The 22,502-nt window shown below is 40.0% G+C and overlaps 1 protein-coding gene across 1 annotated transcript in view; it reads right to left on the bottom strand.

Moving 5' to 3' along the window:
* CFAP70 (cilia and flagella associated protein 70) overlaps positions 1-22,502 on the bottom strand; it is a 118,489-nt gene that overhangs the window by 40,479 nt on the left and 55,508 nt on the right. Inside the window, exons 12-18 of the mRNA XM_017854515.1 lie at positions 17,644-17,704; positions 16,956-17,150; positions 15,115-15,246; positions 11,299-11,424; positions 9,604-9,737; positions 9,363-9,478; positions 8,946-9,167 (exon numbers count right to left, since the gene is read on the bottom strand). Of these exons, the coding sequence (XP_017710004.1) occupies positions 8,946-9,167; positions 9,363-9,478; positions 9,604-9,737; positions 11,299-11,424; positions 15,115-15,246; positions 16,956-17,150; positions 17,644-17,704 (986 nt within the window). The remainder of the gene's footprint in view (positions 1-8,945; positions 9,168-9,362; positions 9,479-9,603; positions 9,738-11,298; positions 11,425-15,114; positions 15,247-16,955; positions 17,151-17,643; positions 17,705-22,502) is intronic.

Raw genomic sequence — 22,502 nt, 5'->3', positions numbered from 1 at the left:
CATGCGCGCGCTTAAGTTTTTCCCGTGCGCGCCTAAACTGTTCCCACGCGCGCCAACCTTTCCCGCGCGTGCGCAAACATTTTCCTGCCCAGGAAGATATGCAGCCTAGGGCACAGGCGCGATCCCGCGCCTGGGAAAAGTACAAACCCACGGCGCATGCGCGATTGTAATTTGAGAAGACCCGGGCCCCCGGCACCGCCCTGGCCCAACCTCTTCCCCTGCCAGCCTATATAAGGCATGACCCTACATTCAATAAACGAGACTTGATCAGGCTATTTGTCTTGTCTCCATTTCTCGTGTTTTCTTGTCTCCTCCATTCCCACTCCCCCTTCCAGGGCCCGTTTGACTGTCCTGCAGGTCGGGACACTGATCCACCTGGCATTGACTCCATTTCCCCATATTTCCTTCTTTCCTGTTCCTTACCTGATCACACTTGGTTTATTGATGGCAGTTCCACCAGGCCTAATCGCCACACACCAGCAAAGGCAGGCTATGCTATAGTATCTTCCACATCTACCATTGAGGCTACTGCTCTATGCCCCTCCACTACCTCTCAACAAGCCAAACTCATTGCCTTAATTCGGGGCCCCACTCTTGTAAAAGGACTACGCGTCAATATTTATACTGACCCCATATCCTGCACCACCATGCTGTTTTATGAGCTGAAAGGTTTCCTCACTTCGCAAGGGTCCTCCATCATTAATGCCTCTTTAATAAAAACTCTTCTCCAGGCTGCTTTACTTCCAAAGGTCCATACACAGCAAGGGCCATCAAAAGGCATCAGATCCCATCTCTCAGGGCAACGCTTATGCTGATAAGGTAGCTAAAAAAGCAGCTAGCGTTCCAACTTCTATCCCTCATGGCAGTTTTTCTCCTTCTCATCCAGCCACTCCCACCTACTCCCCTGCTGAAACTTCCACCTATCTCTTCCCATACAAGGCAAATGGTTCTTGGGCCAAGGAAAATATCTCCTTCCATTCTATTCTGTCATCATTTCATAACCTCTTCCATGTAGGTTACAAGCTGGTAGCCTGCCTCTTAGAACCTCTCATTTCCTTTCCATCGTGGAAATCTGTCCTCAAGGAAATCACTTCTCAGTGTTCCATCTGCTATTCTACTACTCCTCAGGGATTATTCAGGCCCCCTCCCTTCCCTACACATCAAGCTCGGGGATTTGCCCCTGCCCGGGATGGGCAAATTGGTTCTACTCACATGCCCAGAGTCAGGAAACTAAAATACTTGGTCTGGGTAGACACTTTCACTGGATAGGTAGAGGCCTTTCCCACAGGGTCTGAGAAGGCCATCGTGGTCANTTTTTTTGAGATGCACTCTCACTCTGTCACCCAGGCTGGAGTGCAATGGCCCAATCTTGGCTCGCTGCAAGCTCCGCCTCCCAGGTTCACACCATTCTCCTGCCTCAGCCTCCTGAGTAGCTGGGACTACAGGCGCCCACCACCATGCCCAGCTAATTTTTTGTATTTTAGTAGAGACGGGGTTTCACCGTGTTAGCCAGGATGGTCTCGATCTCCTGACCTCGTGATTCGCCTGCCTCAGCCTCCTAGAGTGCTGGGATTACAGGCATGAGCCACCGTGCCCGGCTATTCTTTACTTTTATACTTACCCTTATTCTCATTCCTGTTCTTATGCCACCATCTACCTCTCCCCAGCTATCTTCACCACACTATCAATCTCAGTTACTCTCTCCTAGCCGTTTCTAATCCTTTAACAAACAATTGCTGGCTTTGCATTTCTCTTTCATCCAAAATCATTGAGGCCTCGACTTACTTACTGCTAAAAAAAGAGGACTCTGTATATTTTTAAATGAAGAGTGTTGTTTTTACCTAAATCAATCTGGCCTGGTATATGACAACATTAAACAAACAAACAAACAAACAACTCAAGGATAGAGCCCAAAAACTCACCAACCAAGCAAATAATTGCATTGAACCCCCTTTGACACTCTGTAATTAGATGTCCTGGGTACTCCGAATTCTCAGTCCTTTAATACCTGTTTTTCTCCTTATTCGGACCTTGTCTTTTGTTTAGTTTTTCAATTCATACAAAAACCGCATCCAGGCCATCACCAATAATTCTATATGACAAATGCTCCTTCTAACAACCCCACAATATCACTCCTTAACCTCAAAATCTTCAGTTGACTCTCTCCCACTGTAGGTTCTCACGCCGTCCCTAATCCCGCTCAAAGCAGCCCTGAGAAACATCGCCCATTATCTCTCCATACCACCCCCAAAAATGTTCCCTGCCCCAACACTTCACCACTATTTTGTTTTTTCTTATTAATATAAGAAGACAGGAATGTCGGGCCTCTGAGCCCAAGCTAATCCATCATACCCCCAGTGACCTGCATGTATACATCCAGATGGCCTGAAGCAACTGAAGATCCACAGAAGTGAAAATAGCCTTAACTGATGACATTCCACCATTGTGATTTGTTTCTGCCCCACCCTAACTGATCAATGTATTTTGTAATCTCCCCTACTCTTAAGAGGGTTCTTTATAATTCTCCCTACCCTTGAGAATGTACTTTGTGAGATCCACCCCGCCCCCAAAACATTGCTCTTAACTTCACTACCTAACCCAAAACCTGTAAGAACCAATGATAATCCCACCACCCTTTGCTGACTCCTTTTTCGGACTCAGCCCACTTGCAACCAGGTGAAACAAACAGCCATGTTTCTCACACAAAGCCTGTTTGGTGATCTCCTCACACGGACAAGTGAAACAATATCTAATTGTGGTTTGTTTTTTAGTGGTTCCTGTTAAGACAGAGCTGCAAACTATAGCCTATGGGCCATATCTGGCCTGCCACCTACATGTATAAAAAAAAGTTGTTTTGGGACACAATCACATCCATTTTTAAATGCATTATCTATGACTGCTTTCACATTACCATAGCAGAGTTGATTACTTATGACAGAGACCAGATGGCCCACTTTCAAATTACTGTTTTAAAAAATATTTTATACTTGCACCTTGTAAGAGAGTTTGCCACACCACTTCATGCTGCTTCCATTACTGCAAATAGAACATTAGTCTTATAAATATGACTTCTGCTGATAGAATGGAAACTAAATTACAAGAGATAGGTAAATAAGATATATAAGAAACTGAGACAAATTAAATGGAGCACATGTACATTGCTCCATTAGTGATATATGGAAGTAGAGAAATACGACATTAGGTTAAATGAACGCAGGCAAGAGATTGGGCTATTTTGAATTACCAACAGAAGAATGTGTTGGACATGGGCTATGAGTCTAGATGAAGAAGATGAAGACTTCCGGTTAAACAGGGTAGATAGGTTACATATATATATTTCCTTATTCTTATTTCGAAAATCTCACTAAAATGAGAATTTAAAATGTATAAAACTACAAAGATGAAGAAAACAGAAGAGGAAAAATCAACTACAAGAAATATCAAAAAACCTTTGAAGGATAGAAAAGTAGATGGGAAGGACTTCCGCTTGTGGCAATTATTGACTGGGTCATTCAGACCAATTTCCCACTGAGGGCAACCAGAAAAGGTGAACAAAATATATGTTTTAAAAACATGCTTGAATGTACCAGAGAGCTAACCAGATAGACTCCCTAAGCTCAAATCTAGGAAATGCAGAAACCCAGGGTTTCAGCTCATCATTTGAAACTATACTTTTTTTTTCTTTTTGAGATGGAGTCTCACTCTGTTGCTGAGGCTGGAGTGCAGTGACACTGTGTTGGCTTACTGTAACCTCCATCTCCTGGGTTCAAGCAATTCTCCTGCCTCAGACTCCCAAGTATCTGGGATTACAGGCGCCCACCACCATGCCTGGCTAGTTTTTATATTTTTAGTAGAGATGGGGTTTCCCCCTGTTGGCCAGTCTGGTATCGAACTCCTGACCTCAGGTGATCCACCCATCTCAGCCTCCGAAAGTGCTGGGATTACAGGCATGAGCCACTGTGCCCGGCCTGAAACTATATTTTCTTGCAGGGGTATACGAGTCTCAAGGGTGAGACTGGGAGTCTGGCAGGCTCCACTTTACTTTTGATTGACTCTCAAGGATGTGTATGGTAGACACTGGTAGACAATGACCACCAAAAGGAATTTGAGTTGAGACACCAAAGAGCTACACTCTAAAGGAGGAAACTGAAATAGGCCTTCACAGGAATTATAAGTCATCTTCAAATCCTCTTGATCCCTCAAACTGAATTAGTTTACCAACGGAGTGTCCTATATATGATTTAAAAATAACCAGACACACAAGGATACCTGACAATATGGACCAAAACAAATAAAAAGGAGAGAAAATATAAATAGTGCCACAGGAGGTGGGGACACAAACTTTACAGTTGCCAAGGCCAGCTTGGTTGTGGAGACCCTAACCCAGCAGCACTAGACGAATTAAAGACACACACACAGAAATATAGAGTATGGAGTGGGAAATTCAGGCTGACAGCCTTCAGAGTTGACAGCCTTGAACAGAGTTTTACCCACATATATATTGACAGCAAGCCAGTGATAAGCATTGTTTCTATAGATTATGCATTCACTAAAAGTATGCCTTAGGGGAAATAAAGGCATGGGCTCTGGCTAGTTATCTGCAGCAGAAACATGTCCTTAAGGCACAGATCACTCATGCTATTGTTCGTAGTTTAAAAATGCCTTAAGTGGTTTTCCGCCTTGGGTGGGCCAGGTGTTCCTTGCCCTCATTCTGGTAAACCCACAGCCTTCAGGGTGGGATGTCATGGCCATCACAAACATTTCACAGTGCTGCAGAGATTTTGTTTATGGCCAGTTTTGGGGCCAGTTTATGGCCTGATTTGGAGGCCTGTTCCCAACAATAGTCACTGTGATCAAGAAGATAAAGGTCAGATTAAGAATTTAGGCTGGTCGCGGTGGCTCAACCCTGTAATCCCAGCACTTTGGGAGGCCGAGATGGGCGGATCACGAGGTCAGAAGATCGAGACCACCCTGGCGAACACAGTGAAACCCCGTCTCTACTAAAAAATACAAAAAACTAGCCGGGTGAGGTGGCGGGCGCCTGTAGTCCCAGCTACTCGGGAGGCTGAGGCAGGAGAATGGCGTAAACCCGGGAGGCGGAGCTTGCAGTGAGCTGAGATCCGGCCACTGCACTCCAGCCTGGGTGACAGAGCGAGACTCCGTCTCAAAAAAAAAAAAAAAAAAAAAAAAATTTAATCAGAGAACAGTAAACTATAATAAAAGTGATGAAATGGGAATTTCAGAGCCTATTGCTCCTACACTACAAACCTGTACAGGCTGTTACTGTACTGAATACTGGAGGCAACTATAATACAATGGTAAGTATTTGTGTATCTAAACATAGAAAAGGTACAGTAAAAATACAGTATTATAATATCACGGGACCACTGTCACACACATGATTCATCATTGACTGAAACGTTATGTGGCACATGACTACATTTTTATGTGTATGAATAAAAGATCCTTTGATTATGTAGGAAAATATTGTTAATCCTAGGTGATAGAGGCAAATATGTTTTTCTATTTTACTATTTATTAATGTGTATTGTAGAATAAACTTATTTTATACATGCATGGCCTCAATATGTTTATTACTCAAGTACTTTTCTTAGGAAGCTACTGGAGGATGTGCTCCACCAAAATGAGGAAGCAAAGTATGAAAGAGGAAGGCACAGAATCCAAGAAACAATGCATCTTGAAGTTAAAGGAGATTTTCAGAATCACAGCAAAGGAACGTCCCAGGACAAGAGTTACCCATCAGGCCTAGAGGGTAAGCACTGAGAACTGAAGAAGGAAGACAGAAGGCTTTGGAGGAAGAAGTATCTCTAGTGGGGAAAAATGGACTGATGCATTTTAACATATCTCTATCTATCTATCTATCTATCTATCTATCTATCTATCTATCTATCTATTTTTTTGAGACAGAGTCTTGCTCTGTTACCCAGGCTGGAGTGTAGTGGTACAATCTCAGCTCACTGTAACCTCCACCTCCCGGGTTCAAGTGATTCTCCTGCCTCAGCCTCCTGAGTTGCTGGGACTACAGGTGCCCGCCACTACACCCAGCTAATTTTTGTTTTTTTAGTAGAGATGGGTTTCGCCAAACAGCCAAGCTGGTCTTGAACCCCTAACCTCAGGTGATCCACCAGCCTCGGCCTCCCAAAGTGCTGGGATTATAGGTGTGAGCCACCGTGCCTGGCCAAACATATCAAAAATAATGATGGGCACTTGACAATACTTTTGAAGTATGTGGGGAAAAAGGCAAAAGGAACACAGAACACTAAGTTTTCTGAATAAATTAGGCAATTATTAGTTCTTGAAAAAATAAAGCTATAAAAGAACAAAAAAATACAGAAAGTGGCTCAGCAGAGAATAGTATGTTTATAGAAATAATAATATAAACATTGATACTGATGTGTCTTACCTGTCTAATATATCTCAGGTTCTGTCAATGCCATAGTCTTCTGGACCCTCAGGTACATGCTCTGTATCAGGCACTTTGGCAACTGCTTCTCTATGAGAGGCCCAGTCACAGTCCTGCTGATAAGGCTGACTGCCAGCACTTGGGTTCATGGAGGCCTACTACCTAGGAGCTACTGATTTCCTCACCAAAGAGAGCCAGGCCCTCCCTGACCCCTTGGTTGGACAGTTAGTTCAACCAGTCACATAATCTGAGTTCCTGGCTCTTCCCACCACTTCTGGATGGGACAAAATTCTACACTTTAGGGTATGGCATATGACTTCCCAAGCAGGTACCAAAAGGACTAGACTATAAAACTTGGAAGTATGGGTGCAATTAACTCCACAGTTGATTAATTTTGACCAACGGAAGAGAAGAGACAAAAGAACAGATTCTCCTTCCTTCTTCCTTCCCATATTATTCAGAGTCATGGTTTCCCTGTATAGCCTGAATGCTTGGAGATGTCCCACAAGACTAAGCAAGTTTACCTGCAAAGCAACCAGCTGCATTCTTTGCAGTTTATCATAATGAAATGGCTAATGTACACATAAGATGTCACCTTATATTGGTTCATAGCCTTTGTTGCCTCTCATACCATTTTTTCTTCACTCTGCCTGTACTGAAATGAAATCTTCTAACTAAAGTATTAGCATTAAATTCTTGACTCAGGCTCTATTTTACATTAAATCCAGGCTAATAGAACTGATTTTACAACAAAAAATTGATATGATTACATAAAGATGATGAACATAAACTGAAAAAGAGCAACATTTCAAACTCAAAAAAATAAAGAGAAACATTTAAACTTTAGAAGCATAAATCAATGTTTAAAGAACATATATAGAGAAGAGTAACAAAACCAAAAGCTGGTTCTTTGAAAAGATTATGTTAGGACTTTGTCAAGACTTATCAAGAGAAAAAGGCAGAGGATGCAAATAAACAAAATGCAAGTTGAATGGGGTAAATAATTACTAACAAAATCCATATTAAAAATAACAAGAGGCTGGGCGTGGTGGCTCGCGCCTATAATCCCAGCACTTAGGGAGGCCAAGGCAGGCAGATCGCCTGAGGTTAGGCGTTTGAGGCCAGCCTGGGCAACATGGTGAAACCCTGTCTCTACTAAAAACACAAAATGAGCCAGGTGTGGTGGCACATATCTGTAGTTCCAGCGACTTGGGAGGCTGAGGCAGGAGGATTGGTTGAACCTGGGAGGCAGAGGTTGCAGTGAGCCAAGATTGCACCACAGCACTCCAGCCTGGGTGACAGAGCAAGACTCCATCTCAAAAAAAAAAAAAAAAAAAAAGACTTGTAGATCAATGTCCATAGTACTTTTATTTTAATAGTTCCCAACTATAAACAACACAGATATCTATCAACAGGTGAATGGATGAACTAATTGTGGTATATCCATACAATGGAATACTACTTAGCAATAAAAAGGTATGAAATATTGATATAAGCAACAACATGTTTAAATCTCAAAGTAATTATGCTTAGATAAAAAAGAGTACATACTGTGTGATTCTATTTAATTCTGGAAATTCTAGAAAATTCCAGGTGTTTTCTAGAATTCAAAAATTCTAGAAAATGCAAACTTATCTATGATAATAGAAAGCAGATCAGTAGTTGTCTGGAAATGGGAGCAGGAGAAAGAGATGCCCACAACTGGGCATGAGGAAAGTTTCAGGGACAATGAATATGTTCACTATGTTGATTGTGGTGATGTTTTCTTGACTGTGCCCATATGTCAAAATTTATCAAATTGTACATATTAAATATGTGCAGTTTTTGAAATGTCAATTACACCTCAAACTGTTAAAAAATGTAGGCACACAAAATAATAATGCACTCATGCAAGGAACACACAAACAAAAACACACATACCACACATTAGAATGACTGATATCCTAAAGTGGAGGAAAAGAGAATCACAGAACAGTGGGGGAAAGGGAGTACATAAATAAATACATTTGAGAATCATAAGAGAGGGACTTCATGAGGTAGAGAGAAAAGTGAGGGGGGGGGGAATTAAATTTACTCTGTTAGAATGGTACTCCTTTTAAAGACAGTAAATTCTCTAAGATTAAAACAATTGAATCTCAACAGTAGAAGCTTCAGACCACTAATCATATGAATGAGGAAATATTTAGAAGTTAAGAGTTTTTCCTGGTATCCCTGAAATAACTCAAACTCCATGTATTCATTCATTTAACAAATATTTACAGAGTGCCTACCATGTGCCAGCTTCTGTTCTTAAGGCCAGTACTTTTCTTTTTATTTTTTAAATTTTGTTTTAGAGATGGGATCTCGGTCACTCAAGTTAGAGTGCAGTGGCATGATCACAGCTCACTGCAACCTTGAACTCCTGGGTTCAAGTGATCCTCCCATCTTAGCCTCCCAGGTTGCTAGGACTACAGGTGTGAGCCACCACACCTGGCAGTAATTTTTCTGATAGCCACTCATCGCCTCTATTCCCTGGCCCTACCTGCTGGGGCTTCCACCTTGATTGCTGTTGCAGAACCATTTGTGATTCCCCAAGGGCCTAAACTAGATTCTCTCTTCCCTCTTTCCTCAATGTCTTCTACAACACCAGTGCTCTTTTGCTTTGTTACTTGTGCCTGAAGCATCTGTGCCTGAAGCTGTTTGGAGGCCTCATGAAATGCCATTTCCATTCGAATATCATTGTTTTGAATTTCATAGTACAAACCTGGGGAAAGAAAAATGTTTAAATAAATATGACTATTTCCCCACTATCATATACTAAAGAATTGTATTTCACTTATTTTTCCCATATTTTACCAAAGTTTAAGAACTACATGATGAGCCATTGAAGAAGAGAAAGGAAAAAGGGAGAATCTTATAATGGGGAGAAAACACATTCAGATTACAGGAAAATATCTACCAAGTAAAGTCCAGGCTACAACATTAGTTGGTTCCAAGCAAGTAGCATCCTCAAAGAAAATTTCTGCTTGCTCATAGTTCTCCAACAGGACAGCCAGGACACCACACAGCAACAAGCTGAGAAAAGATTACCAACATGATTAACAACATGGTCCCATGTCACATTTATGGAACTAAGACAATTTCATGTAGAAACTTATCTGTTCCTTCCCACTGATTCCTCATCTCCTTTCCACCTATACCTGTGGATATGACTCTGGTTGAGGGAAAGGGCTTTCCGAAAACACTCTTGTGCTTTGATGTTGTCTTCAGTTAGGAGGCAGAAGGCACCATAGTCCAACCAGTGATCCAGATTCTGGGGCTCACGGACCAATCTCTAAGCATCAGGAGAGCCAAGATTATTTGTGATACTATGTCCTATTTTTATGCATACACCATCACATGGTAAACACGACAAATACTGTAAGTTCTATGAAAGCAGAGATTGTGACTTCTTTTTTGCTTATCACTGAATCTCAAATGCCTAGTGCAATCACTGTTCTGGCCTTTAGTAGGTGGTTGAAAAAAGTATTAATATAATTAAAAATTTGAATCATCAAGCTATTTATTCCTAGTGTCAGTATTCTGGTCACTTTAAACTCACCTTGGGAGCCTAAAGATTCATTGTATTGTATATCAACCATATATAATAATTTCTGCAGTAATCTTCAGATGGCAAATATAAGTTTATCTACAAATCTGAAAAATGCACTTCACGATAAGTGAAAACTATAAAAATTGCTTAAAGAAATTTAAAAAGACATAAATAAATGTAAAGACATTCCATGTTCATGGATTGGATGACTTAATATTGTTAAGATGCCAATCCTATCCAAAGCAAGCTGCAGATACAAGGCAATCCCTATAAAAATCCCAGTGAAATGCCTCAAAATTCTCAAAAAGTTAAACACAGAATTACTGTATGTCCCAGCAATTTCATTCATAAGTATATAGCCAAAATAACTAAAAATAGGTACTCATACGAATGCTTATGTACAAATATTTTTGAGTTTTGAGAGTGCTTTATATTCTGGATACAAATCCTTTGTGATACATATGTTTTATAAATATTTTCTCCTAATCTGTACTTCTTCTTTTCTTTCTCTTATGACCTCCATAGAGCAAATGTTTTCAACTTTGATGAAATTCCATTTTATCACATTTTTTTTTTTTTTTTTTTTTTTTTTTTGAGACGGAGTCTTGCTCTGTCGCCCAGGCTGGAGTGCAGTGGCCGGATCTCAGCTCACTGCAAGCTCCGCCTCCCGGGTTCACGCCATTCTCCTGCCTCAGCCTCCCGAGTAGCTGGGACTACAGGCGCCGCCACCTCGCCCGGCTAGTTTTTTGTATTTTTAGTAGAGACGGGGTTTCACCGTGTTAGCCAGGATGGTCTCGATCTCCTGACCTCGCGATCCGCCTGTCTCGGCCTCCCAAAGTGCTGGGATTACAGGCTTGAGCCACTGCGCCGGGCCCATTTTATCACATTTTTCTTTGATCAATCATGTTTCGGTGTCATGTCTAAGAACTCTTCCTGATTCCAGGTCAAGATTCTGTCCTATGTTTCTTCTAAAAGTATTATAGTTTTACGTTTTACATTTAGATATATGTTCCATTTGGAGTTGATTTTTGTAAAATGTTTAAGGTTGAGGTTTATTTTATTTTTTGCAATTGTTCTAACACTATTTACTGAAAAGACTATCCTTTCTCCACTGAATTTCTTTTACGTTTGTCAAAAGTTGAATGACCTTATTTGTGGGAGCCTATTTTTGGACTCTGTTTTATTGTTCTATGTGTCTACACTTTCACCCATCAAGTTGGATTTTAAACAATCAAAAATGACTATTTATTATGCCCATATTTCACAAATAATAGTAGCAATCACTGGGAAGATGTTTAATTACCTCTTTATAATATGCTGCTGCCATCTCAAAGTTCTCATTGACTTCTGCTTCAAATGCAAAGAGTCGAAGCTGTTCACTGCTTGTAAAAATGGTTGCAATAGTGCCTTGGACATCATCTGGCATGGTCTTGTCAACGTCAAGATGTTAGGTAGACAAAAATGAAACAATTACAAGTAGAGAGATTTCATAAGCATAAATCCAATATGAGATCCAGTCATGACATCTAAAATGATACTGATTGACGTCTATAATGACAGTCTTGCCAAACAAGTAAAAGAATAAGAGTGAACCAGGAGAGAAATGTCAAGGGTGAAAGAGAAGCTCAGGTATCTGAATACCAACAGTCTGAACTCATGGAAGTAAGTAAAAATTGCTTAGGGCAGAAATAACTACCTCAACCCTCAGGGCATTCATAGTCCCTATGCAGGTCACCTCTGACCTCAAACAGCTTCCTTCATTTTCTCTAGTGTATATGACAAATATTATCATTTTTTTGCATCATGACATGAAAAAGGTTGGCAAGCCCTGGCTAGGGTCTTTAAATGTGAAGAAAACAGGAGATTAAGGGTAAAGCTTTAGAAGACAAATCTATAGTTTTAGTAAGAAATATAGACTGATAGATCCTTCAAAGGAAACAAAAAGGTAGGAGGAAAACCAGAAAAAGAATATATCCTACACACACAGATTGGGAGAGCAGGTCTGGTGTAATTAGGAATCTCCTGAGTCAGAAGCTATGCTCAAGAAAGAGTCCACAAAATTATTTAATTAGAAGTCAAAATGACATCAGTGACTTTAATAAGGACAATTGCTAAGAAATGTGGACAGTAAAGCCAAATTTGAGATTGGCCAAAGAGAGTTTCTGACCACTGATTAATGCTTTTGTCCTGTTCTTTTTAGTTTTGATTATCTTGAGCCCCAAATCCCTGCAGCAATGCACTTCTGCACCCAAAACAGAATACTCTAATATCCCACTCCCAGATCCAACATTCCATGTCTTGTCTTCCACCTTTTTGTTACTTAGTGCACTGAAAACTGCCGACTTTATTTCCTTCAGTTCCAATAAGCTCATCACTTCCCAAATGGATCAGTCTGAACCTCATGATTACCCACTCAGGCTACTCTCTCACCAGCATACTTTCATCTCAGGCATCCTTGTCCCTCTCCTGCATTTGTCCTGAAATTAAATTAAATTAAAACAATCATACAAATTAAAACAATCATACAATCTGACTTCTTCATTCTAAGACAAGAGCAGCTAACTGGTCCTAAGGAAAACTGCATAGACACAGAGACTGGTATCTAAGCTGCCACAAACTCTTGTGGCATTCAGTCTTAGCTGGTGACCTTTAATACCCTTAGTAATCTATGTATTCGTCTTTGCTTAGCAGCATATTCCATAATGCTATGCAGTATCTAAGTTTTCTTCTTTCTTCAAGTTTTTCATTCAATCCTCATCCCCTTCACTTTCAGTAAAGACCTTACTTCACAGAGATAATAGAAATCATTAAGTAAGAAATCCCTCAACTATTACACTCCCTAGCTAAATTATTTATTTCTGGATCTATTGTATCACTTTCTTTTCAGTCTCAGAGAAAGAGGTATTGCAGCCTTCTCTGTTTCAAAGTTAATCCTTCCATTTAAAGTCTTGGTCCTTTCCCAGGTGTATACCCTGAGCCTGTCATCAATATTCTCCTCTCTTTCCTCAATTTTCAGCTTCTCCCACTCTGCTGACTTTTTCCCAAACCTGTGCATGTGCTCAAGTCTTTTCATCTTAAAAGAAAATCCCAGGCCAGGAGCGGGTGGCTCATGCCTATAATCCCAGCACTTTGGAAGGCCATGGCTGGTGGATCGCTTGAGTCCAAGAGTTCAAGACCAGCCTGGGCAACATGGTGAAACCCCATCTCTACAAAAAAATAGAAAAATTAGCTAGGCGTGGTGTGCACCTATAGTCCCAGCTACTTGAAGGGCTGAGGTGGCAGGATTGCTTGAGCTTGGAAAGTTGAGGCTATAGTGAGCCACAATTGCACTGCTGCACTCTAGCCTGGGCGAGAAAGGGAGAAAGGGAGAAAGGGAGAGAGAGAGAGGGAGGGAGGGAGGGAGGGAGCGAGGAAGGAAGGAAGAGAAGAAAGGAAGGAAGGAAGGAAGGGGAGGGAGGGAGGGAAGGAGGGAGGAGGGAGGGAGGGAGGGACGGGAAGGAAAATCCCTATAACCTTCTAGCTACTACTTTTCCACTTTTTTCCTTCATCATCTAACTTGAATTTATATTCATCTGTTTCTTGATTGCTCATTTACTCCTCAATTCATCATAATTTGAATCCCCCCATTAGCCCAATAATACTGCTATGTAAAGGTTAACAATAACTTCCTTATTGTCAAATCCAGAGAAGACTTCAGATTTGTTTTTCTTGAATTCCTAGGATTTTTTGACAATGTTGACCACTTTTCTTTAAAATTATTTTCCTTTGGCTTCTGTGACACCATTGTCTCTGGCTCTTTGCCTCTTTAACAATCCCACTTGTCTCCTTCAATTTTTCATTCATTCCTTAAATGTTATTTCCTAGGGTTCTACTGCCAGCTGTCTTCTCTCTTATGTTTTTCTCAGGCAGCTCATTTATGACCATAGCATCTATATATCATGGCTCCCCAAATCTCATCTCTAGCTCAGATCTCTATCTTGGGCAAAACCCCACTAGAGCCTATGTTCAAAAGTGAATTCAGTACCATCTGCCTCCCACCAAATTTACTCATAATTGCTTTCCATGTCCTGGTTAATGTTTTTCTTTTCTTTTTAGTATCAACCAAGAAGTACTGAATGGCATCAATTATCCATTGAAACTTAACTTAAACTTTTTCCTCCTTATTATGCAATAATCAACTAATCTCACAGTTTTGTCACCTCTAACTCATCCCCCATAGTGCTATCAGAGTGTTTTAGCAAATGTAAACCCAATCATATTATACCTCAGTGTAAAATAATTCAATGTATTGCTCCCAACGACTAGTGAGGAAAAGTCAAAACTTCTTTTCTCAAGCTCTACTCTCAATTGCTTTTCAAATCAAATCATCCATGCCCAAGGCAGGACTGTTCTCTTAATCCTTTGATGCTGGACACTCCTGTCCTACCTCCTCCAGGAAGACAGAACAAAGTGAAATAAGAGGTGATGGTGGTAGAGAAGAAAACAAGGAAGGAAAAAGCAAATAGAATAAAGAATTTGAGGAGGCACAGATGGTTAGACACTACCAGGGGACAAAAAGACTCCAACTTTGTCACTGGTTTCAAATAAACTACCCCTGAATACATACAAAAATAAGCAAATTAAGGCAAGATGCAAGACTTACAAATATAAACAGAAAAGTAGGTGGGACAGCAGACCACCAGTCAAACAGAAAAGCCATGTTTGAAGTGTCACTGTCATTTGGGTATAATATCTGAAAACTCATAATTTTTCTTGTTTTTATGATCTTCAATAAAAAATTAAGAATTGTACCTGTTCACAGAATAAAAAGAATGGTAATTTTCATTTCACAATTTATGCAACCTATTTTATCTGTTTTTGACAATTCCATCACATTTTTTAAAGTTGTGAAATTTATTTTTCTAGGAAATTGAAAGAGCATATCTCCTTGTTTTTTTCCCAAATTAGTCTTAAACGAATTAGGCTTAGGCAGTTTCTTACTCATCCTTGTGTTTTCAGTGCCTAGCACAGAGTAGACACTTCAATAAATATTTGTTGAATAAACAAAGGAAGGAATCATTCATAGAAGACTCTGATGCTCTACAGAGAAAAGAAAGTGCTCTCAGTTCTTGACACTTACCTGGTTTAGGGCTACATGCATCTGATCTACTAAGAACACATAGAGCTCACTGATAAACGTCTGCAATTCCTCCTGACTTTCAAATGATGTTGTCTTCAAGTATTTCTCTCTCACAATCTTTACCACAGCATGCTGCAAGACATATAGATCACCCATCTGATAATACAGTCCAGCACTATGCTGATATCACGGGTCTCTCTAGGGCTTTCTGGTCTAAAGCTGATCAAAATTTCAGAAGGCGATTGATTTCTCCCTTGGTGGGTGGTATTGGCTCTCCAAATTTCCCCCAATCAACATACTCTGTATGATTTCTTCTTTCCTTAACGTCACCATCATCACTAATTGAAGCAACGCAAAGCTCATACTATATGAAGAGAATCATAAAGCTGAAGAAAATCTGAGCATTAGGTTTAGGCATTATGTCTCTCATGGTGACTATATGGTTCAAAGGGGAAAGGGAGAAAGGGCTGGGCTGAGAATCCAGAGAATGGAATTCTGGTTCTAATGCTGCCACTGTACAATTTCATAAATTATTTTATACTTTGGTACCTCAGCTTTCTATTTGTTAAGAGGATATGTAGTTCCGGTATTATTATTTTACTTTAGAAGATGATTGAGAAGCCAAAGAAAGATAACAAGTATAGAAGCTCAAAATGCTGTACAAATATAAACACAGCATGTTGCTATAGCCAGGACAGCTTCTTCTTTTTTCCCCACTAACGTAACATTATTGCCAGGTTTTATAATCCATGCATTATATTATTTAATTCTCATAACGACCCTATGTGATAATATTAACCTCATCCTTGTTGCTAGGTAAAGAAACTAAGGCACAGAGAGATAAAGTCACATTTCAAGGTCACAAGAGTCAAACTGAGACATGAGTACACCACCTGCTGAGAATACCCTCTTGCTTCCATGAACATTTGTTGCTTTTCGCTCTATGACTTCCGTGTTCTTTCTTTATATCTGTTTAGTACAGTGCAGGACACATAGTAAATGTGTGTACAAAGGCACTGTAGTGTAGCAGTTAAGAATGTGAGTTCTGGAGCCAGACTGCCTGAATTTAAATCCCAACATTGATCTTTACTATCTCTGTGACTTTGGACAAATTCCTTAGCCAACTAATGTTGCATTTTCCCATCTATAAAATGAGCAACACCTACTTTATAGGATTGTTATAAGGATTAAATTAGTAAAATATGAAGCATTGATAAATATGCCTGGAAAACAGCAAACGTAATAAATGTTAGCCATTATTATTCAATAAATGATTATTAAGTTAACTATTTCTCAAATCTTAGTGATTCTATAAATTAGGGATAGATTTGGAGTTTTTTGTTTTTGTTTATACATTTTGAATTTTAAAAAGTAAAATGTAATGCCAGTAATTAAATGTATCCTAACTCAAGACATGCTACTGTAGTCCTAATGATTAAGGCCTCCTTTCTGATAACTGTCTCGTCTTCAATTTTAAAACTAAAATTAATTTTTTTAGAGAGATTTGAATGGGAAGCAAGAAGAATTAATTATGGAGTCAGTACCAGACAGAGTTTCTGCCTCCTATAGTGACAATGAAATCTGGTCCAAAATCTGGCCCAGCCTCAAGAGAATAATTAGTTTCTTAAAAGCTCTCATTCAGGATATATGTAATAATTTATTCCAAGACTGCAGGAATGGAGCTTCTCCTGACACTCTATCATAGAGAACTTAGCTCTTTGCCCCAACCAAGAAAGGTAAGAATATAGCTGAACATAATCAGAGGAGAAAATGTGAACTGAGTATGTGGAGAAGTTGCTCCATAAAAACCCATGGAGTAATTAAACAAGTGAATGTTTTACCTTGAGTTGTTCTTTGAAAGCAAAGTATTTTCCAGAGCAATTAAGTTCATAGCTGAGCTGACACTTCTGCTCCTCCAAGGTTTCACTATCCATATCACTCTCCAGTTTGGCCACCTGTTTTCCAAACATTCTGTAGTACTCATCTAGAATGGCTCTAGAAATATTCTTGATCTGTATGTGGTAGTCACTCACTGCCTAAGAAAACACAAAACATCTGGTAGACACCTCAGAGAGGTCAAGAGCATGGATTGGAAGTCTAAAACTGAATTTGGTTTTATGTCCCATGATACTTTGTTTGTTTGTTTCTTTTAGAGACAAAGTCTCGCTGTGTCACCCAGGCTGGAGTGCAGTGGTATGATCAAGGGACTTCCCCCTTGAACTCCTGGCCTCAAGCGACCCTCCTGCCTCAGCCTCCCTAGTAGCTGAGACTACAGGTGCGTGCCACCACACCCAGTAATACTTTAAATGTAAAATGCCCTTTTCTTCCCAGCTTAGAGACTACTAGCCAAAGATTAAACACTGTATGCTATATGCCATTGATCACAAATGGAACCAGCAATGAAAATACGTAAGGCTTCAAACAAGTTTTCACCCCTTCTGGAAGACATATGAAAGAGTCCATGCAATTATCAAGTGCATGCACTCAATATCTTATTACTTATCGTTTCATCTTGGCTTTGGCACTTGCCTTCTGAGCTCCTCCTGTCCGACGGGTAAGAGGCGGCCTTGGAGGAATCATTTCCTTGACCCTGTTATCAGGAAAGAATAAAAATAAAAAACAAAAAACATTTTATTATCTACAGATGTATATTTTCTTATATCTTACCCTCAAAGTGTCTGGGTTGGGGAGATCTGAGGTCTCTTCCCCCACTGCACTTGGGCACTGTGCTATTTTATAATGTAAAACCCTAGATGTGAACCACAGCAAAGTATATGGCTATGGACCATACAGGAGGGAGGTCAGGAAGCAGCTACTCAGGGAGTATCTAAGTTGTATTTTTGGTTAATTTGGGCTCTGGCTTTACCCTTACATATTTAAAAACTTGTGGTATACAAGGGCTGTTTGGGGTTTTGGAAAGAAATGGGTATCAACATTTTAGAGGCACTCAGTAGCATCTCTGAAAACAGAACGATTTGGAAACCCGAGTGGAACAGGCAAACAAAACCTCTTCTTTCCTCCCCGTCTACAATAAAAGTGTACTCTTGGCATAATTTATAGGACTGCATTAAATTACAATAATGCTATCAAACCTTAAGATGAGTAAAAAACCACATTTTGTCAATGTCAATCTACTTATGCCAAAACCTCTACCTTCTATTTTCAGAAGCCCTTACAAGAACCTAGAAGGAATTAAGTTATAGCTCTTCTCCCTTTTAGTTTCAGGTTCTTGCTAAATATATTACACTACCTTGAAGTCCACAATTAAACTCACAAAATCTATTTTTCTTACTAGGTCCTATGTAATGATATACCTCTGTTCATACTTACTAATATTAATTCTATTTATTTAAATAGGTAATCTATTTATATTATTCAAAATTTAGAAGGTATGAAACTGTATAGCAAAATATCTCCTTCCAACCTTATTGCCCAGCCTCCTAGTTTCCTCTCCAGAGACAATGTTATTCATTCATTCAAAATAGATACTGACAGGCCAGGCGTGGTGGCTCACGCCTGTAATCCTAGCCTTTTGAGAGGCCGAGGCGGGTGGATTGCCTGAGCTTAGGAGTTCGAGACCAGCCTGAAATCTCGTCTATACTAAAATACAAAAAATTAGCTGGGTGTAGTGGTGTACTCGGGAGGCTGAGACTTGAGAATTTCTTGAACCTGGGAGGCGGAAGTTGCAGTGAGCTGAGATCGCACTAGTGCATTCCAGCCTGGACCACAGTGAGCTGAGATCGCACTAGTGCATTCCAGCCTGGACCACAGGGCAAGACTCTGTCTCCCAAAAAAGAAAAAAAGAAAAATAGATACTGAGTGCTTACTGTCCATCAGGTAGTTTTCTAGGTTTGGGAATAGAGCATTAAACAAAATAGACAAAAACTCTTAACTCTCATGGAGCTTACACTCTAGTAGGGAAAGAAAGACAATAAATAAGATAAACAAACAAGATAAATACGCTAGTAATATGTCCCATAGAGAAAAATAATGCAGGAAGGCAGACAGACTCTATTGGGGGTTGAGAGTGGTGGAATGCAGGAGCATATTTCACCAGGAAGGCCTCGCTGAGATGGTAACATCTGAGTAAAGACCTGAGGGAAATGAGGAAGCAACTGATGTAGTTTGGGTATTTGTCCCCATCCAAATCCCATGTTGAATTATAATCCCCAATGTTGGAGGTGGGGCCTGGTGGGAGATGTCTGGGTCATGGAGGTGGATGCCTCATGGCTTGGTGCTGTCTTCATGATAGTAAGTGCTTACAAGATCTGGTCATTTAAAAATGTGTGGCACCCCCCCAACTCCCTCCCTGCTCTCTCTCTCTTTTGCTCCTGTTTTGACAAATGAAATATTATTTGGTAATAAAGAAATTAAGTATCAATATATGCCACAATATGAATAAACCTTAACCACATTAGATTAAATGAAAAAAGCCAATCACCACATATTGTATGACTCCAGAGTTGGCAAATCGATAGAGAAAAAAAGCAGATAAACGGCTGCTTAGGCTTGGGGGTTCAGGGTGGAGGAGTTGGCACAATGGTTGAGAGGAAAAGGAGAATGACTGCTAAGGTACATGGAATTTCAATTTTTGGGGTAATGATAGTATTTATAAAGCTGATTATGGAATGGCTACACAATTCTGTGAGTATACTAAAAGCCACTGAATTGTACACTTTATTTTATTTTTATTTTTCTAAGTTCACATCAGACAGCTAATATGATGATGTCACAACAAGGCTTGAGGGAGGCACAGCTCATGCATGAGCATAAACACCCAATCATCACGCTTATGAACTACAAAGGGATCAGAATTGGATACTTTAAATGGGTGAACAAAATGAAAGAAAAGGTGATGGTGGTAGAGAAGTATATGGTATGCGAATAATATCTCGATAAAGCTATCATTAGAAAATAAAAAAGAAGAAATTGAAGGGTAGAATGGTAGATGTAAGGAAACTTACATCTAAATACATCTTACACCTTACATGTAAGTCCCAGATGAGGGACTACTATGGCTTGGACCAGAGAGTATGTGAGAATTAGGAGAGGTTCAGCTTGAAATATAAATGTGGGAGCCATCAGTGTATCGACAGCATTTAGAGCCGTGAGACTAGACAGAAACTAAGGAAGTAAGTATAGATAGAAAAGGTGCTCAAGCACTGAGTTCTGGGGGACTCCAACATTTAGATGCTAGAGAGATAAAGAAGGCCAGGGAGGGAGGAATAAAGCCAGGAGAGTATAGTGTCCTCACAACCAAGTGAAGAAAGTTCCTCAAGGAGGGTTGGGTAGTTAAATGCTGATGACAGATCAAAATGACCCCAAAAACAGACTGCTGGATTTAACAATGTGGTGATCATTGATGACCTTGATAACAACATTTATCTGAAGACAAATTATTAGAAGTGAGTTACCTGATCAAAGAGTTAAAAGATCCATGAATTTGTATTTAGATAGCATTACCAAATTGCCCTCCACTGGAATTTTACCAGTTTATAATCGCACCAGCTTATATGAGAGGACCTGTTTCCAAACATCCTCAACAAAAACACAATAAATTATCAAGCTTTTTTTTATTTTCAGCAATTAAAAAAAAGGTACTTCAGCATAGTTTTAATTTGAGTTTATTTCATTATGGAAACAGTTGAGCTTCTTTTCATATGTTGAAGACTGCTTTAAATTTAGGCATATTCTTTTTTTTTTTTTTTTTTTTTTTTAGACGAGTCTTGCTCTGTCGCCCAGATTGGAGTGCAGTGGCGTGATCTTGGCTCACTGCAAGCTCCGCCTCCCAGGTTCATGCCATTCTCCTGCCTCAGCCTCCCGAGTAGCTGGGCCTACAGGCACCCGCCACTGCGCCCAGCTAATTTTTTGTATTTTTAGTAGAAACGGGGTTTCACCGTGGTCTCAATCTCCTGAACTCGTAATCCACCCACCTTGGCCTCCCAAAGTGCTGGGATTACAGGCGTGAGCCACCGCATCCAGCAATTTAGGTATATTCGTATACAGTGACATAGATTTAGCAGTTTGGTATAACATGCCTCAGGCTCAGCCTACAACCAAAGGCAAATAATCTTTCATAAGCATTGAGTATAATTTTCTTTTTTCTTTTCGTTTTTTTTTCTTTTTGAGACAGGGTCTCGCTCTGTTGCTCAGGCTGGAGTACAGTGACATGATCATAGCTCACTGCAGCCTGGGTCTCTAGGCTCAAGCAATCCTCCTGCCTTAGCACCCCCACTGCCCCCCACCACTGGGTAGCTCAGACTATAGGTGTGCACTACCACACCCAACTAATTTTTTTATTTTTAATAGAGATGAGGTCTTGCTATGTTCCCCAGGCTGGTCTCAAACTTCTGAGGTCAAGCAATCTTCCTGCCTCAGCCTCCCAAAGTGCTGGGATTACAGGTGTGAGCCACCGTAGCCAGCCTAAGTACAATTTTCTATTGTTGCCATTTTTTTTTTTTTTTTTTTGAGATGGAGTCTCCCTCTGTCATCCAGGCTAGAGTGCAGTGGTGCAACCTTGGCTCACTGCAAGATTTGCCTCCTGGGTTCATGCCATTCTCCTGCCTCAGCCTCCTGAGTAGCTGGGACTACACGCACCCGCCACCAGGCCTGGCTAATGTTTTTGTATTTTTAGTAGAGACGGTGTTTCACTGTGTTAGCCAGGATGGTCTCGATCTTTTGACCTCATGATCCACCTGCCTTGGCCTCCCAAAGTGCTGGGATTACAGGCGTGAGCCACCACACCTGACCTATTGCTGCCATTCTAATTAGCTCTTGCTCTATAATTTTATCACTTGGCCTAGCTTGGAGAAGAAATACCTTCCAATTCCCTACAGACAAAAAAAACCTTATTGCTAATAACTGTTTCTCACAAAAAAGTCCAAGAACATTTAAACATTGATAAACCACAGTTTTTAAAGTACTATATAGAGTACTTTATATACTATAAATGGATAAAAAGTTTCAGGATATAAAAGTCATAAAAATTGCTTCTGCATTTGTTGTAAAACTGTCATTAAGGATACTGTTATACTGTCACTCTGTACTCCCCTATGTAAAAGCCCAAATTAGAAACCTGTTTTAGAATTTAATGCCAGGAATAAATGTGGTCTCTTTTGTGACTAACGTGCTTCTCCCTTTATGATTAGAATGATATAACTTACAGGGCTTCCCTTTTTGTTGGACAGCTCAGATTTGATGCTTATTTATGAGAGCTGTATTTAATGCGGCCTTCCTTTTCCATCATTTTGAGTTTTTGACTATTTCTAGATTATCAGTTTTATTTTGTATGTCATTTACGGTAAATATTATCAGATTATTTTTGGAAGGGGACTAAATGCAAAGTTTTTTTTTTTTTTTTTTTTTTGAGACGGAGTCTCGCTCTGTCA

Source organism: Rhinopithecus bieti, unplaced genomic scaffold (genome assembly GCF_001698545.2).
Source record: "Rhinopithecus bieti isolate Rb0 unplaced genomic scaffold, ASM169854v2 scaffold_36008, whole genome shotgun sequence".
Classification (NCBI taxonomy): domain Eukaryota; kingdom Metazoa; phylum Chordata; class Mammalia; order Primates; family Cercopithecidae; genus Rhinopithecus; species Rhinopithecus bieti.
This window is presented reverse-complemented; position numbering and strand designations above follow the sequence as displayed.